At 39.8% G+C, this 19,521-nt stretch overlaps 1 protein-coding gene across 2 annotated transcripts in view; it reads right to left on the reverse strand.

Moving 5' to 3' along the window:
- Positions 1-19,521, reverse strand: part of SLC26A4 (solute carrier family 26 member 4) — a 56,109-nt gene that overhangs the window by 15,448 nt on the left and 21,140 nt on the right. For both annotated transcript variants that reach the window (XM_036760231.1, XM_036760232.1), the window contains exons 7-15: positions 19,264-19,416; positions 19,065-19,147; positions 13,445-13,592; positions 11,579-11,692; positions 6,475-6,552; positions 6,236-6,331; positions 5,513-5,619; positions 1,769-1,838; positions 467-559 (exon numbers count right to left, since the gene is read on the reverse strand). In XM_036760231.1, the coding sequence (XP_036616126.1) occupies positions 467-559; positions 1,769-1,838; positions 5,513-5,619; positions 6,236-6,331; positions 6,475-6,552; positions 11,579-11,692; positions 13,445-13,592; positions 19,065-19,147; positions 19,264-19,416 (942 nt within the window). The remainder of the gene's footprint in view (positions 1-466; positions 560-1,768; positions 1,839-5,512; positions 5,620-6,235; positions 6,332-6,474; positions 6,553-11,578; positions 11,693-13,444; positions 13,593-19,064; positions 19,148-19,263; positions 19,417-19,521) is intronic.

Below are 19,521 nucleotides of genomic sequence, written 5' to 3' on the forward strand. Positions count from 1 at the left end.
ACCAGAATGCAAGAGGTTGAGGAGTAGGAAATGAGAAAGTAGAAATGAAGAGTATTGAGAGCTTTCTCTAAGAGTTTGGCTGAGAAAGAGAACAGAAAATTAGGGTGATAGCTTGAGAGGATGGTAGAAGAAAGTGAAGATTTTTTTTTAAGAATGGAAAACACGTGGGAATGTTTAAAGGAAGAAGGAAAGGAGCCAGTGAATAAGAAGAGGGTGAAAATTAAAGAAGGAGCAAGTTCAAAGGGGCAAGATGTCTTGTACTGTTTAACTTTGAGATTATTTAAATTTTCATTATCTGTATTGCCTTGCCTCTTCAACCAACTGATGTTAGTTGAGGGTGGGGATTTTGTATTGTTATGTTTTTAACCACTACTACAATGTCATGCACAAAATATACACTAAATACATTTTTGATAAATGAGCAATCAAAGAAAATTAAATAAATTTCCAATGACACACTACTTACTGTGGATTTGAGACATTTTTTAAAGCCATCGATATTGCCATAAAAAATAGGACTATAAAAGCTCACAATCTTCACTCCTTCAGGTACATCGACCTGCAATTTGGAGAGGAAAGTATTTCTGCAATTAATTTCAAGCCTCGTGCATTTAATTTTAAAAGCTGCAGGGACTTTGAAGAGCAATCCTTCACATGTACTCCAGAGCTTGGCAACTAACTGTTTCATTTCCCTGTATGGGCCATTTTCAATTTTGTGTTTTGGCAAAGATTTTAGTCTGCAATACAGCTAACTCTTGACTGTGTCAAAAATCTTTTAAAAAATTTTAACCAGCGATAAATATTAATACTCCATTGGAGAGATGAAGAAACTGAGTCCTAGTGACACTGTAGGAGCCTTTCACTTATCATGGGTCACAATGCAACATAATTGAAGAACCAAAAGTATTATTTCTAGAAACATAGAATCTCAGAGCTTAAAGAAAGGACTTTAGAGATCATCTAGTAGAAATCTTTTACAGATCAGGAAACAAAATCATAAAACTGAAGACCTAGAAGCAACCTTAGCAGTCATCGAAATGACTCCAAAGCTAAAAGGAATTCCCACTGTAATGAACCAGACAAATGATCTTCTAGCCTCTACTTGAAGATCTCCAAAGCACAGGTAATTCACTATATCTTGAGGCTGCTCATTCTACTTTGGACGATTTTAGTTAGGAAGTTTTTCATAGTATTAAGACTAAATTGGCATCTTTACAACTTCTACCCATTGCCCATGGAGACCCAGGGAAGGCAAGTGATTTGGTCAAGATCACTCAGCTTGTCAATAAATAGCAGAACTGGTACTAAAACTTGGGTCTCCTGACTCCCGCTTCAATTCTTTGCCTCATCAGATCATGTGGTGTACAAGCATAGGACCCCTCCAAAATCAAAGGCACTCTGGACTTCCCCTTTAAAAAATTCCTAAGGGGGCAGCTAGGTGGCACGGTGAGTAGAGCACCAGCTCTGGAGTCAGGAGGACCTGAGTTCAAATCCGGCCTCAGGTACTTGACATACTTATTAGCTGTGTGACTTTGGGTAAGTCACTTAACCCCAATTGCCCTGCCTTCCCCTCTCCAAAAAAAAAAAAATTAAAAAAAATTTCTAAGAATGTTTGTTGGGTAGGGATAGGAATCAAAGTTGTTTATCTGGTAGAAGTTAGCTGAAGTTCATGCGTAGAGCTTTGGTGAAAGGAAGCAGCCCCTGAAAGTGTTCATCCTACAAACCCAAACCTAGAACATGATGGAGAAGTTCATACACGGTGACTTACATTCTTGTAATCCTTGGTGCTTTTGTAGAGGTCTGTACCAGGGATATTTCCGAGGTCATTCCATGAGGGACTAAGGAATAGAAGAGTATGGTTAAGGTTCTTTGTTGGAGGCAAATTTCCGAATGAAACATCTACTATCCAACCCTTAAATACCAGGCACATAGGGCTCATTTGTGTGTTTGTGTGTGTGTGTGTGTGTGTGTGTGTGTGTATGTGTTATTTAAAATTCAGACTTGGCTGCTGAAGGTTTAAGTTTTTCCTTATCTCTTAACTCTGAACCAAACATCTGGCATGAAAGTATAAGGCAGGGGAGGTACCACATCTTTGCTTTTTATGACTGAGAGAACAAATGGATTCCCTTTTGTTAGGTTTGCTGTACATACTTCAAGATCACCACTTAAAGTCAGCCTCTGATGCCTCATGGCGGTGAGCCTGGAAGCGGGGCTTCTTAAAGCTTCTTCCATTTAAGAGCAAGCTCTGGCAAACCATAGGAAGGGATCATGAATTTAGAGTGGGAAGGGGCCTTAGGTCATCCAGCCCAACCACCTCATTTTATATATGAGGCAACTGGCACCTAGGGAAGTGACTTCACCAACAACTAATGGGTGTCTGAGAAGGCATTCAAAGCTGAGTCTTCCTGGCTTCAGGTCTAAGGTCCTATCCACTACACCATGTGCCTCTTAGGCCTACTGAAACAGAAAGGTTTTATGGATGGGACTAGCAATGGATGGCCTCTGCCCTTTGAAGTCCCAACTAGTTAAGTCAGAAAACAGGTTGGCCAATGGATAACAAATTTTTATTTTTTACACAGCAGTAATGACCACCCATTAATCACCAAGGGCCTATAATCTATGTTGGTGACAGAAGTCCCCACAATGACAAAATCACAGATCTTTTAAAGTATGTTTGAATAAATTAAATTAGCTTAGCATTTAAATAGCGCTTACTAAGTCTTACAAAGCATTTTATAATTATTATTTCATTTTATCCTCAATATCAGGAAATGGAAGGTAGGAGCTATTATTGCCCCCATTTTACAGGTAAGAAAACTGAGGCTTAGAGAGGTTAAATGACTTGTCTAGGGTCACAGAATTAGGAAGAGTATGGCGCCAGATTTGAACTCAGATTTTCCTGACTCTATCCACTGGGCCACCTACTTAGCACTTAAAGGTTTGTGAAATGCTTTACATATGTTAACTCATTTGATCCTTAAAACAACCCTGTAAGTTGGTGGTATTATTATCTTCATCTTATAGATGAGAAAACTGAGAAAGAGAGAAATTTGAAAAGTGTTGATGGCAATGCCACCTAACCTACAACGTCCTTCCTGTCCCTTCATTCAGTCTACCTGGCCTGGACCTGCCTGGGTCACAAGCTGCATGGCCTTGATCAGGTCCTTTAGCCTCTTCTCACTCTGTTTCTTCATCTATAAGATGAGGGTCTGGGACTGGCAGGCTTCTAAGGGCTCTTCCAGATTCAATCTATGAGCCTTCTGCTTCTGCAGATTCTCTCTCTCTCCTTCCAGACTCAGCTTCCCTTTTCCCTCTTTTCCCACTCACTCCAGGCTCATTGCTCCCTCCTGTGAACTCCCTTGGCACTTTTTGTCCCTAAAAACTCCTTGCCTCTTAGCGCATGCTACTTTATATTGTTGTTTCTTTGCCTTTTTTCCAGATGTCTAGAGTAATCAATTTAAAGCCAAAAAGAAACTTACTGGTCACTTAGTCCAAACCCTTCATTTTATTAGATGAGGAACTTGAGCAGAGGAGGGTTAAACCACTTAGCCAAAGTCACACAGGTAGCAAATGACGAGGCTGAGATTTAAGCTTGACTTCTCCCATCTTTTTCCAGTGCACTTTGCTGCTTCCTCTGACTCAAAATCCAGAATCTTTTTCATGTGACATGGCTGTCTCCTCAAAGAGTCTACAAGCTCTCTACAGGCAGGGACCTTGTCCTATTCCTCATGCAATCCCCCAAATGAAGACTATGATAGCATAGGCCCTAAACATTATCCAGTCCAACCCCTCTGTTTACTGATAAAGAATGAGATACAGAGAATTGCTGAAAGTCAGCTCGTTAATAAATGGCCTTGCCTCCTCAGTGTTTAGCACAATACCTTTCACTTGGTTTGTACTCAATAAAGATTTATTGTTGTAAGTGATAATAATGACGTCTTATCATTTCCTTGAGTTAAAAATGGTGGACTTTTTAATCACATATCCTTATTAACAGTCACACCTGTTTTTACTAAAATGAAAAAAAGGAATCTTCAACTACTAACGCCCTCCCTCTCTCCCAAACTACCGGCTATTTAATGACTTTGTACATATTTGTATTTATTCTTTTTATATTTCTGTTAAATAAATTTATATATGTTCTTGCTATCTCCTGGATTAGAAGGTAAGCTTTTTGCAAATGGAGATTATTTTATTCTTGCTATGTGTATTCTAAGGACTCGGCACAGTGCTTGGCACATGGTTGGTTGGTTGCTTCCTTCCTTGAAGTAGGAGACCTCGGAGGGCCACAAACAGATTTTTCAGGCCTTCTACTTCTAGTCCTTCTTTCTACCAACTGGACTATGGATATTCTGGCCCTTTCACTATCAGATAAATTCCACGAGTTGTCATGTGAGTTGTGATGAGAAGCAGATAGTAAATGTAATTCCCAAAGAAAGAGGATTCTGTTTTGGATTCTTTCAACAATGGACTCAGTGGATCAGCATTATAATTAATGGAAATTAAATCCCAAGTCAAAGAAAAGTACTACTCCTTACTGGCTAAAAGCCCAGGTTGATTCAGTAGCAACCATGTACCATGAGTTTCCCTTTCAGCTCACTCTGTTCCATAGTTGCAAACCCTTAGCTTGAAGCCCATGATCAAATTAAATTACCAAGAAAAAAATTAAAATAAAGGAAAAATCAAGGTGAATTATGGAGACCCAGAATCCTAAAGCCAGATTCTTCCTAGGTCAGTGCCTGAGATATCCCGCAACTGCAAATTAGATGATGCTCTTGGAGGCACACAAGCTTTTTGAGGTCCCTAAGCAACCATTTAGTGCACTACAGTAGTAAACATTCTGTGCTTAGAGGAGGCATTGGAGTACTAGGTGGAGGAAGCACACCAGGCCTGGACAGATGGAAGAGGTGGGGGCTGGGTCAAAGATATCCCACACTAGCCTTGGCCATCAGAATAAGGTAAGGAAGATCAAGAGAGGCAAGCACATGGGATAGAGTGGGGAGCCTGTTTTTATGGGGGAATTTGATGCAAGAAGAAGGCTCGTCTCTCCTTTAAACCCGAGAGAGCGTATATTTAACATCTCTGGGAACCAAAGGAAAGAGATGAACCCTAGGTCCTTTACCTTTTTCTCAACAGATTTTATTTTCCACTACCCTTGCCTTCTGTGACGTTCTCTTCTGAACTCTCTCCAAGTATGTACACTTTACATAAACACACCACTTGTACAGACAGTTAATTTGTTGTAACAGATTTGGCAGGATTGAACAGATGATTTTTTCTTCCTCTTTCAACCTATGTCCCCAACCCTTCTTCAAAATCCTGCTGCTCTCCGTTGCATAGCTACGAACATACCAAAGGAGAGGCCACAAACTACATCTCATCTCTTTTGCCACATGAGGTGTCCTCTAGTTTCCTGGGCACTGCAGGTACCACTTAATGGGAAATAGTTTCTCCAGTACTTATCAAAATGCCATAGGGATCATGTAGAAAAAATTTCTCTCATGTTACTCACAACTGAACTCTCAGGACCACAGTCAGTAATCCAAACAGAAGGCCAGCAAGCAATCCTAGGTCGAGACCTAGGATGATGGATGCTACGCATGTAAACACCCAGATGACCTAGGGAAGCACATGAAAGCAGAGATGTTATAATCCAGCCATTAAAGGGAAAATGAATCCAGGCTGTGGAAGAGAAAATAACAAGATCCATTCCAGAACAGTATGAACATTAAGGAGCAACTCCACCCATGTGCATGCAGACAGCCCCATTACTGCCAGTCTTGTCCTGGCTTTTCTCCCCCTTTTAAATTATTTGCACTAAATGGGAAGTGTCCCTTCAAAGGAAGCATCCTCAATCATTGTTTGAATTACAGCATGACTTAAAAGGATTCAGCTTTTAAAATCATTCTTATAGTAACTGAGGTCATTTTGGAGTTATAATCAGGATGCCTTTTTGCCCTCCTGCTGTCAGATTTATGGCTGCTTAGGGCTCACAGTTTCTGTGTCTTATATAAGGCTCCCAATGGAAATAGATTTTCCCCAGGAGCTCAATTTAATATGTATACAGGGAACATCATAAAAATACAGCATGCATGAGACATTTCACGGCTTTCGGTTTAGCCTTGCTATTTTTGACTTGAGTACTGGACTTTCCAGGTAGCTAGTACAACTTAGTAGGTAGCGGATACTCAGACCCAAGGCTGGTTTCAGAGGAAATGGGCAACTTGGGACTTACAGCATCAATCTTATTCTGCCTCCACAGACGAGGAACATCACACACTTGCATAAACATTCCTTTCAGGTTGGCAATGACAACAGCAGCCAAGACAGACTGCCAAGAGAGACAGGGAAGGCCATGTTATTCACTGAAATGATTTTTCCTTGGGATGATTTTTAAATCTCTTGTTATTTCTTCCTTGTTACAGACCAGTGCCAGGAAAAGTGTGCAACTGATGTGCCAAAAAGCAGTCATACCTTTTGCAAGGGTTCTAGCAGCTTCCCCAAAGCCACAATTGCAATCAGTACAATCAGGGCTGAGATGATGCCAGCAACCTGAAAAAGAGTGTTGACATAAATACATGTGGCTTGCTTTTTCTGCTTGGTTTCCAAACTCACCACAGACAACAGCCTTGGGAGATGCCTGCCGGGCATCGTTCTAGACAAGGAAGCTATTTTATAAGCACTGAATGACAGTAATGCTTTTCTTTACTCTTCCCATTCCTTCCCCACATCCCAATACTATTAGAGGGAATGCTTATTGTTGCTATATTATGCACAAAACACAGGCAGAGAAGAGAAATAAGCATGTCACTTGGGCAGAGAAGCTACAGTAACTATAGAAACTGAGAAGTGTAGAGGTCAAATCAGATTTCATATTGGGAGAAGGGATAGTTTTCTTAGACATCTTACAATATTCTGTTTACAATAATCTCTAATCCAGAACTTCAAGGTGTTTGCTCCAAGTTCCTAAATGGACAAAAGATTACTGTAATGTCGGAAGTACTTTACACCAGATTCATCTATTCATTGCAGAATGAAAGTGACTTGAGGATAGGGATTGTTTTTGTCTTTGTGCACAGAGCCTTGTCGGGATAGGCACTTAGTAAATATTAGATGAAGTAACTTGAAAAATAAGATAATAAAAGCAATAATTAACAATACTTGGAGACCCAGAGTGGCATAGTGGGCAAGTCTTGGAATGAGGAAGAACTGGATTCAAGTCTTCCCTCCAGTAAGTTATGTCATGCAGCAGAAAGAACACTGGTTCCAGAGTTAGAGGTCTTGGATTCAAATCTCATTTACTACCTGTGTGACTTTGGTCAAGTCAGTTGCTTATCTTCCTTGGGTCTCAATTTTCTCAACTATAAAATGAAGAGGTTAGAGTACATGGCCTCCAGGGTGTAGAGGGGTGATTCTAAAACTAGTTAAACTCTTGGCTAAATGACCATAAGCAAGTCACTTTACGTCTCTAAGACTCAGTCTTAGAGAGGCCAGTCTGCACCAGTGAAGGGAGGATTGATTACAGGATTATAGATTTAGAGCTGCATGTGACCTCAGGGGTTAACTAGTCTGACACCCTCATTTTACAAATGAAAAATTGAGGGACCAAGGAGTTAAGTAACTTGCCCAAGATCAACATGGTGGTAGAAATGGGATTTGAATCCTGGTTCTTTTACACCAAATCCCACACTCCTTCGACCAAACCATGCCTACCCATTGGGAGTTTCTTCACACATGAAATCATGAATCTGGACATTATCACTGTCATCTTCATCACAATAATATAAAACTTCACACTTTATGGAGCAATGTCTCTTTCTAATCTATTCAAGCTAATAAAAGTATTTGTTTACCAACCATATTACAGATAAAAAGAATCCTGAATCTTTTGTTTGTAACCTTGATGAGAGCACACATCTCCTACTTCTTCTGGGACATCCCATGGTGGCTCTTAGTGTGCCTTCAGCACATATTGATCATGCTATGGACTCATGAACTTTACCAGGGCTCTTATAATAGACATTCCAAAAGCTTTACCTTTTCTGTCATGAAAAGCTCTCTTAAGGTCGAAAAAGAGTTGAAAGGGAAGCTGAGAACATAGGAGTAGGTGGAATCCACCACTTTAGACAACTGGGCCTAAGTAGAGGTGAGCAATAGAAGGTCTGAAAGAAAAGGAGACAGGAAAACTAGACAGCAAGTAATCAAAAGGGAAGAAGAAGCAAGAAAGGTGGCATCTACTTCTGGGTTTTCACATTGAAAGAGATCGATAAAAGGAAATTAGAGTTAGAAAAGCAGAAAACCTAAGGAGGTTTCACTCAAATATTCCACTGGCGCAATTTGTGCTAGAATCAAACTCAGGGCCCTTTCAATACACTGTTATGTATATTATGAATCAGGCAAAGTTTGTCTTCAGTACCACCACCACTTTTGTGTCCTTTTAATCCCCTTTGTAGAATCCCATCCCCATTCCCTAGGATGTCATACTTCTTCATTTAGTCTCCTCCTCCTCCTCCTCCTCCACCTCCTCCTCTTCCTCCTCCTTTTTTCAGGAAAGGATATATCAGTCATTTATATATTAGAATTAATTTTAACTAATGGGATACTTTCCCCAGGCATATGAGGATTAAGCCTTCTAACTTTTAAAGCTAGAGGAAACACAGAGAATAGGATGCTAGGCCTGGAGCCAGGAAACCCTCAATTCAAATGTGGCCTCAGAAACTTACTAGCTGTGTGTACCTAGGCAAGTCATTTAACCTCAGTCTGCCTTGATTTCCTCAAATGTAAAATACGGATAAGAATACTAATAGCACCTACCTCTCAGGGTTGATACTGAGGATTAAATGAGATGCTATTTCTAAAGTATTTAGCAAAGTGCCTGGCACATAATAGGCACTTAATAAATGTTTGTTTCCTTCCTAGTTATTTTAAGGTTTTGTCTCTTGCTAAAGGAATTGCAAATATCAGCTGACAGGTAAGAGAAGCAGGATTTGGAGGGAGGAAAGGGTGAGAGGGAAGGAACCTCTCAAATGTCCCTGAAACCACACTGTGTAGGAAGCTTCCTATACATAAGGGCAATTTTTCTTGTAAGAAAGGCACATTTATTGATTCTATTATCTGTATAGTTTCTGACAGGAAGGTAGGCTAGTAAAAATGTGTGATGGTTGATAAATTAACTGTACTTAGCAGAGTTTGTTTGAAAGAATTGAGAAATAGAAGCCAAGTTAATTGTTAAGAAATTAGGCCAATATTTACTTAAGTTAAATGAGGTATCATATATGAAGGGTTTTGCAAACTTTAAAGCACTACAGAAATGCTAGATACTATTATTATAATAATTATTATTATTGTAACACTCAAGGATAGGAAGAACTATATAAATACAAAAGCATTTAGTCCTAAGTCATTTGGGAAGGTGAAATCAGAGATAATAGAATACAAGTAGGAGAGACAGAAATGAATTTTGAATGTTTCACTATATTATACAATATGTAAATGCCCCACACTGGTTAAAATCCATCAACCATGGAGAATATACATAGCTTAGTGGATAAAGCCTGGACATGGAGCCAGAAGACCTGGGATGAATTCTGTATCAGATATTTACTAACCATATGATTGTGGGAAAGGTATTTAATCTCTAGAGCCTCAGTTTCTTCTTTTGAAAAAATAGAGATAATAATATTTGGACTATCTACTTCTCAGTGGTTATTATGAGGAAAGAGCTTGGCAAACCTTAACAGCGCAGATCAAATATGATTATTAACAATTAACAAATTAGATTGGATATGTGTGTATACTTCTGTTCTCTACTTTACATTTTTGTTTTTTGTTTTATTTTTAACTGATGGCTGCTGTCCTCATTAGTCAAACAAATGTTAAGCGGCACCCAAAAACTTGGCAAAAGTCATGATTATGCTTTTGCTGACTCTTTTGTTCCAAAGGGCAATTGTGTGTTTCACTAAACATCTTTTGACATTCTAAGAGCACTTGATGATACAACAGTTAGATAACCTAACCATTAGATACGAGAATAGAAATGTAAACACAGGCACACTTATGAGATCTGCAGATTGCTGATGGATATTAGATTGTCCTTTAGACAAATCTAAGCCAAACTAGAACATGATTTATATAAAAAATTCAAATAAGCTGTTGAGTAGCTCAGGCCTAACAAAGAAAGGCCTAGTTTTGAGGGTGTTGTTACAGGAGCCACCCAGTCACACAACCGTGGAGAGAATGGCTACTCCCTTTGAGTCATGGTCTACTGGGTCTCTGTCCATGCATTCAGCCTTTAAACCTCAGAACTTAGTATATATTTCAGTAATTAAATCTTGAACAATATCTAAGCTTGTTTCATTCCTCATTGCTAGAATCTTGGCCTTTTCTATTGCTAAATATAATACATGCCTGTGTGTGGAAGGGGATATCAGCTTACAAGAACACTATTATCTCACAGAACTCTTGCCAAGGGCAGGTAGTTTACCCAAGACACTATTATTGGAGATAGCTACCCCAAGTCTCATTTGAGCCTAGAAGTAAGAGCAAGTAAAAGTCAGAAATTTTGGCATCACTATCAGTTAACTATATAGTCCTGTAGAGAACCTGTTTTAGATCCTCTGAAACATGATGCTCTGAAATTGGGGGTAATAAAATACCTGATTGTGTAGTACAAACCACAAAAAATACTGTAGGAACATAGAATCATAGATTTAGAGCTAGAAAGGACCCCAGAGGCTATAACTCCCTTATTTGAAAGAAGAAGAAACTGAGCTACAAGGAAGTTAAATAAGTGACTTGCCCAAGGTCATACAAGTAAGTCCATGTTACTGTAAAATTAGGGCAATTTTAATCCATTAAATTCAAGGTTGGACTTAACCCAAGACCTCTGTTCAGAAATAGTATAAATCTGCATATGACTCAAAGTAGTGAAGGAAGGCTTCATAGAGGAGGTGAGACAGGAAAGGGAGGGTTTGATTGCAATACAGAGAAAGGTTTTTGGGGGGTCAGAGGACCAAAGGATTTAGAGCCTGAAGGGATATTAGAGATAACCTATTTCAACACCTTCATTTTACAGAGGAAGTTACTAAAGCCCTGAAAAGAGAAGTAACTTGGCCAAGGTCATAGAAGGAGTAATTAGCAGAGGCAAGACACCATCTTTTCAGACTGATTTCACATTATTCCCCCTCATTCCTTTGTAGTCCGCAAAAACTAGAGGGCCTGAGATTCTCTTGTCTTTAAGCCTTGGTGCCTTCTGTATGTGCCCCATCATTTTCCCTCTTCACTTCTACCCCTTGGAATCCCTAATTTTTCTCAAGGCTCAACCTAAAGAGCCACTTCCTACAAAAGGCCATTCCTGACCCCCCCCCCCCGCCCCAGTTGTTAGGGTTCTTCCCCAATCCAGAAACTACTTAATATCACTTTATATATAGTTTGCTTTTGTGTATCTATGGACATGTTGTTTTCCCTAGTAGAACGTAAGCTCCTTGAGGACACGAATTCAGGTTGGTGCTTGGCCTGAACTTGCTCTTTGTGATAATAAATAGAAACTATTGCATGTCCCAGGCTGGGGTCTCATTACCTGTGTTTTTCCCCCGGTGCTCTCTTGAACAGCAGTGCGTGACAGAGCAGTGGTAGCCACAAAACAGGAGAAGAATCCAGAGAAGATGTTGCTGATGCCAAAGGCAATAAATTCCTAGGAGAAAGACCGGATAATTGCAAGAAGAAACCAAATACCTCACCCCTTTCCTACTCCTCTAGTCTCCCCAATTTACTCTGAAAAATCTCTAGCTTTAAAAAACAAAAACAAAAAAAGATTCCATTTAAACACAGAAGTTACTTAACACCCTGCCTCCACCCCACCATAGCACCTTCCCACAAAAACAAAACAGTTCATCAGAACCGTTTGATTGTTTGCAACTGACAGTCCATGCCATTTTCCATTGAAGTAATTTTTAATGATAGGGGAAGGTACCTGGGAAGCTGCAAGATGCCTGGAGTTTGGGCTGAATTGGTACCTGAGAAAAGCCTCCCTTCTTTCAATTATTTGTAAGGTTAGAAACCAGAAATGATGGACAGTAACCGACCCTGTGTTGAAATAGCTCTGTCATTGCCCTGGTTTTAGGCTATTACAAGTCACTCATCTCCTTTTCAGTAAGCTATTAGCATACCTGAAGCTTTCATTTCTGGAGTTATCTGTGCTGACGACTTGCCACGGACTGTATTATGACAGAAAGGTCTAGAATTCTGGGCGATCACCCATCATTCAACTGTTCTCATTGCTCTGTCTTTTCAGAAACATGTACGACTTGTAGACATTTTTATAGTTTTTTAAAAAAGGGAGCATTCGGCCCTAGGACTAGCCTAACTGCTCTATGCCATTCGAATGAAGTGCACATTTAGAGACTTTCATTTTAAATCTTATCTGATATTAACAGAAATTGCTATATTGGAAATATTGCTTATAAAAAACACACTTTGAGAAGATTTTGAGTTATGTAAAGCATTCATGGTTCTTTTCCAAAGAAATGTTAAATGTGTGTATTATTCATGATCTGACTGCATAAATGATTTAAAAAAATCAGGTTTGCCCCTGAGAGAAGCAATGTGGATTAGTGAATTGAAGGGTGGTCTCGGAATAAGGAAGATATAGGTTCAAATCCCACCTTCAACACATTCTGGTTGTATGACCCTGGACATTTTACTTAATTTCCCTGTGTCCCAGGCAACTCTAAACCTGTAAGTTTCAGAACAGGTGCTGGTCTGAACTGGTAATCAGACTTTCCTCATGAGAAGTTCCTTGCAACAGTGGAATCATAGACCCAGTTCACTCCACCTCAAAAAAAAATCATCTTGAAAGTGTAACATGATATATGTTTATTACCCTTCAAAATTATCTCAAAATGATAAGTATTTGGGTACCATTAACAGAGAAATCTGTGTAGTGATACTATTCTTATTGAAGAGGCAGATTCATCTTTCAGCAGACACCAAACTCTTCCCAGGTTAAAGTTTTTCTACCTCGGCAGAACTTTAAAAAGGCAGGGTGCTTGCTTGGGCTTTTGCCCCAGGATGCTGAATTTGAAGAGCACCACACCAGATTCAGAGGGTCTCCATGGTGCTTTTAGTTCTTCAGCAATATGGCATTTAATGAGGTTAGCACCTAGCTAGTCAAACTAATTAGTCAAAATAGGAAGCTACCATCCCTTGGCCCTTGTGACGATTTCCTCAGTAGCAGAACCTTGGTCTCCTAGAGTCTCTGCCTCTACCACCTCCCATGAAACAAACTGCCTCCCCTGACTCCCTACCCTATTAAAATAAGGACATGCTTCCTGGTGCTTGCCCAGCTGAAGTTCATGGCCATTATCCTAGGCACAAAAATTCCTAGTCACAGCTCTGCTCAAAGGTTCATTCCTGTAAGACAGTTTTGCAACAAGGGTGGACCTACCTGGTTCCCATCGATGGCATAATCATACTTGGTAGCATAGACTTTTCCTACAGACACAGCAATTGCGTAGGCCACCACAGCAATGGAAAATGAAGCAGTAACCATCTGAGAAAACATGTTTACTGATGGAGGAGCAGGGGGCAAAAACCTGTGGGGTTTTAAAAAAAGAAAAAGCATTCATCGTACTTGCCATTACTCTTCAACCTGCCAGAGGATGTATAAACTCACATGCACACTATATGTAAAAGTGTAATAACTCAAAAAGTCATATGGAAATGTAGAATATTCTAACAAAAACTGTATCTTATTCACATTGTCTTTATTGTTATTGCTTTCCACAAAGGCTAATTTCTTTAAGGTTAAAGCAAAGCTCTTTTGAGACCCCCAAAGGCTGTAGTACTATTTGTACCTCTGAAAGAAACAAAATCTGGATTTAGTAATCGTATAAATAATAGCTCACATTTACATAGTACTCTAAGGTCTACAAACTACTTTTTTCACAACAGCCCTTTGAGAAAGTTAGTATTATTATGCTCATTTGAGATGTAAAGAGACTGAGAATAAGAAACAGGAACCTGTCCATGTTCACAGAGGTAGGAAATGTCAGAGCCAGTATTTGAAACCCAATCTCCTGGGACAGCGAGGTAGCAGAGTGGATAAAGTGCCAGGGTTGGAGTCAAAAGGCTCCTCTTCCTGAGTTCCAATCTGGTCTCAGACACCTACTAGCTGTGTGCCCCTGGGCAAGTCACTTAGCTCTGTTTGCCTCAGTCTCCTCACCTATAAAATGATCTGGAGAAGGAAATGGCGAATCACTCCAGGATCTTTGCCAAGAAAACTCCAAGCAGAGTCACAAAGGGAACAATTGAACAATAACTCCTAACCGTAAATCTAACATTCTTTCCACAACACCATCAGGTCCCACGTCAACCTATTTCACATACTTATGCCTTTTGGGAGAGTCCTTTTTCCTAAATTCTCTTTACCTGAATTGACTCTTTTCCTGAATTCTCTCCACCACCACCCCGGCACACGCCTTTATCAGCACACTTATTTAATACATACTTCTAAAACGTGACATGAGGTACCCAATTTGTGCATAGACAGGTTAGAATGACTAAGAAGAGAAAGACTCTAGATACTGAGATGCCTAGGTAAGGAATTCATGGTCTTGTGAAGATCCATATCATGATCCAAGTGTTTCAAAAATTAAAGGAGATAAAGGTTGTTTGTTTGTTTGTTTGTTTGTTTTTATCAGTTTTATACCACACTATCTTCACCGAAAAGAAAACATCATGTTTGCTGTGAGATCACATGCTAAATTACTGTTCCCCAGAGATTTGTGCCTAGATGCCAGACTGGATAAATTTAGAGAGATTTGGGTATGGAATTTGCAGAGATGACCTAACATTCAGGCAGAGGAGGCAGTCACCTACATAGTGTAATATGAGAGATAGCTGAAAGGGATTTCTTCATTAAATAGCATCTCTCTCATCTGATCACTGATTACAGAAATTCCAACCAAAGCTCATTTCAGCCCTAATAATCGTATTTGTTGTTGTTATTATTTGTCCTTTGGTTCTCAGAGAGAACCAATGACATCGGGAGGGTGACAGGAGAGTGATGTCTTGACTTGCAAGTGAATTGGATTTAAGTGAGGCAGAGCTGTACAGTCATCAACCTCACTCTCTCCTCCATAGTCATGAGTCCAGTGGCAAGACATAGGTCAGGACAACTGGCAATGGTCCAGGATGCAGTGGGAGGGTCTTCCCCTCCCTGATTGATTCTTTGGTGAAGGCAAAGGAGGCCAGCTTTTATCTCAATTCTTACATAGCCCTTAATCACTGAATGGATGTTGCCTCAGAAAAACTGAGACATGGGAAAGGCCTTAGCTTAAAAAGGCCAAGGTCTCCCACTGCAATTAGAGAAGGCTCAAAACCTCTGAGAAGGATTATATGCCGGCTTAAACTTGCCCACACTATGGTATGAATGATTGGTAATTAGGTCATATCCTGCAAGGAAGTTTGATACAGAGAACTAAGGGCTTCAGGGACCTGGAGAATGAGAAGCAGAAGGGTTACACCGAGGAAGAGGGAAAATGATCCAGGATGGGAAGCACCAAGAAGCACACAACTTGCTCAAAAGAAAATATAATCTTTGGGAGCCTCCTGATTAAAATTACTGCTGATCACAGCTATCTCAGATCTCAGATCTCAGCCTAGCCTTTTGGATCTAGATGAGATCTCAATCTCATCTCAATCTCATCTCCCTTTGGTGGCTACATTCCTAGAGAAGGTCATCTACCATCAGGGCTTCCAACTTCCTTTCCTTTCACTGCCTTCTGACTCTACATTCTGGCTTCAGGCCTCATGATTCCTCTGAAACTGCTCTTTTCCTTGCTATATCTGATGGCCTTTCCTTATTTCTTGACTTCTCTGCAGCCTTTAACACCATGGATCAACTTTTTCTTTTTGATATTCTCTTCCCTATAGGCTTTTCTAACACTGCTCTCTCCTAGCTGTCCTTCTAATTGTCTTCTTATTGTCTTTCTCAGTCTTTGTTGGATCTTCATCCAGCTCATGCCTGAGAGCCATGAATGCCCCCTCAAGGCTTTCTCCTGGGGCTCCCCGCTTTTTTCTCTATACTATTTCACTTGATGATCTCACCAGATTCCCAGGATTCAAATATCATCTCTATGCAGATGATTCTCTGATACATTTTTCTAGCCTCTCTCGACCTCCAGTCTCTGATCTCCAACTCCCTATTGGACACTGCAAACTAGATGTCTCATAGACATCTTAAATTCATTGTGTCAGAAACTGAACTCATTCTATTCCTCCTTCCCCCAAACCCACCCTTCTTTCTAACTTTCCTGTCACAGTCCCACCATCCTCCAAGTGACCAGGCTCACAAACCAGATATCATCCGTGACTCCTCAGCTTTCTGCGATCCCCTATATCCAATCAATTGCCAAATCCTATGGTTTCTACCGTCTTCTGCCTCCAAAACATGTCCTGTATAAGTGGCCTTCTTTTCTCTGACACTACCACCACCCTGTCACAGGCCTTTATGGATTCACTCTTAAATTATTGTAATAGCCTCCTGGTTAGTTTCCCTGCCTTCAAGATTCTTTTTTTTTAATATGTAAATAGTATTTTATTTTTTCTAATTACATGTAAAGATAGTTTTCAACATTCATTTTTATAAGATTTTGAATTCCAAATTTTTCTCCCTCCTTCCCTTCTCCTCCCCCTTCCCTATGCCTTCAAGATTCTTCCCCACTCCAGTCAACCCTCCACTCAGCTGTCAAATTGATTAGACTGTAAGTTCCTTGAGAGCAGAGACTATTTTTTTTTATTTTTTGCTTTCCTCAAGGCTTAGCCCAGTGTCTGGAATATAGTAGATGCTTAATAAATGCTTGCTGAGTTGTTGACTAGTTTGATTTTAGCAGGGGGAAGGGGAAGGAAAAAGAACAAGCATTTATTCAGTGCCTACTATGTGCCAGTTTTCTAATTAAAGGGGCCATCCCTTGAGTCACTTCTTAAAAAGCTCTATTCACTGAATGGGCATTACCTCACTCAAAGTGAGAACCTGAAAAGACCATAGCCTGAAAGGGCCAGAGTCTGCCATTGCATCCTGGGCCATCTCCAGTCATCCTGGTGAATATCAGGCCACTGGATCCAGATGGCTCTGGAGGAAAAAATGAGACTGGTGACCTTGCACAGCCCTCCCTCACTCAAATCAAAGTTAACTGCAAGTCATGGTCCTCTTCGACGATGAAGGACAACACAACTGTACTAAGCACTTTACAAATATGATCTCATTCTGTCTTCACAACAACCCTGTGAGGGAGGTGCTGTTTATGATCCTCATTTTATAGTTGAAGAAACTGAGGCTGATGGAGTACAAATGACCTGCCCAGGGTTATACATCTAGCAAATGTCCAGATTGGAATTCAGGTCTTCTTGATTCTAGGCCCAACTTTCTATCTGTTGCACCACCTAGCTACCTCTTTTGGAAAGGAGGAAGAACTAGATGTAAGGGAAGAAGAGCATGATAAGAGTGATTAGAAGTTGGAGGAGAAAACTCATCATGTTATGGATAGAAGAATGGGAGAATGATGTAGAATGGAGTAAATAGTATAGTGGATTTAGAATCAGAGTATCTAGGTATGAATCCTAGCTCCGCTCCTTTTCATTTGTGTGACCTTCGATAGGTCGCATCATTTCTTTGGCTTGGATGTCCTCAGCTATAAAACAAAGGGGTCAGACTAGATGAGCTCTAAGGACCCTTCTAGCTCTAAATCCTAAATGCCCATAATCATTTGGAGATAAGGACTAATTACAGGGAGAAACAAAGATTAGATTTCCATTAAAAAATAGATATCTACAAGGCCTCCCTCAGGTATCATTCACCCAATTCCCAATGCCACTGGTGGGTAAGTTCCCTAGAATTATTGCTACTACTACTTTCAGGTTCTAGGGATGACTCTGGTTGGCTATGCTTCTAAACACTAGTTCAAGAGATCCCCACTGGTGCATCTGCCATTAATAAGTGGTCAGTAGACTCAGTAAGTCCTTTAGCAAAAGCATTTACCAAAATGGCATAGCAAGAATATTAGTTACAAAGTATTTTCCCCAATGTTAGAATGAATTTAAAGTAAAATTATACAAAGGCACATGTGTAGAGAACATGTGTGGTCAAGATAACTCACAACTCTTAAACCGAAGGGCCTCAAAGTCCTTTCTCTCTCCAGGGGTTCTTCACAAGTTCACTGTAAGGCATGAGTCAATTAGCTGCTTAGCTGGGAAATCTCTGTTGGACCAGCCAGACCAAGGACCAGCTACATAGGCCAGTTTGCTGCTGGAATGGGTAGAACAAATCACTTGGAAGCTATGTTTGCTTCTCACCAGGCTCTGTTGCCAGGCAGAGATGCTAGGCTGGTTAATTGGCTGGCCTTCTGAGCTCAGTCAAAGGGTACTTACAGTCTTTTTTCCACCTTCAGGCATTAGCTTGACTGGGTGGAACTGCATTCTTTTTGGTTGGAGTGCTACAGGTAAAGCAAGGACCCTTAGCTTGGGATCAATGGAAACTTTTTCCCTTTGGCTCCATCATTCTCAGCTCTGAGGTGATTTGTCACATCCAGGCAGGAGATGAGAGAAGTCTTACTTCCTTTGGTCAACAAATTCTTCCAAACTTAAAAAGCCCTTTTTAAAAGCCCATCAGCACACCATGTTGCCTTAGTGTGATTAATTTCAATTCAGTCAGTTTCACCTCTAGTTATCCTTTGGGAAACATGTATATGTGTAAGCACTTTTAAAAGAGAATGAAAAAGAAAAGCTGCAGGCTATGTTCAAATAAAGAGAACTCTCTCTAGTCTAGACAACATTGTTATATTACTGTACAATATTACTACTCTTTATACAAGCTGATACTTCTTTTAGATTTGTACATCTAAGAGCAGGGATGTTGAAGGGACACTCCTGAAAAGCAATTTGATATAAAGGGATCTGTTTAAATATTAAATTAATATGAATGAATAAAATTAATATTAAATAATAATATTAAAATATTGAGTTAAGATAAACATATTAGTATTGCCAAAGAAGGATATCCTACTCACCCCCTTGGAATAGATTTAACAATGCCAGCATTGTACTTTTTTTCTAAGTCGACTCCATATGAAATGGCTGTAGCTATAATTGTCTAAAATAAAGAAAAAAAAGAGACAGAAAAAAAATCTCCAACTTTTTAAAATCTTTCTTCTTACAATACAATATAGTCACTATGTATTTATATGAGTAAATGCATATTCTACTTACCACAATCACTTCTATAGGAATAGGAACAGGAATTTTGTGTTTGAATCGATCATTTATTTCCTTAACAGCCATGCAGATAATAATGGTAAGCAGTCCAGCAACAAAATCTGCAATGTTTGTGGTACCAATTTTCTCAAATATCTCAACCAGAGTCTATTAAAAAAAAAAAGGAAAATGATTCACTTTTTAAAAAGTTGTATTGAAAGTTTAACAGTGAACATCACTATAACCAGCTCAATTTGCTTAGTAATTATGACA

Source organism: Trichosurus vulpecula, chromosome 5, assembly GCF_011100635.1.
Source record: "Trichosurus vulpecula isolate mTriVul1 chromosome 5, mTriVul1.pri, whole genome shotgun sequence".
Taxonomy (NCBI): domain Eukaryota; kingdom Metazoa; phylum Chordata; class Mammalia; order Diprotodontia; family Phalangeridae; genus Trichosurus; species Trichosurus vulpecula.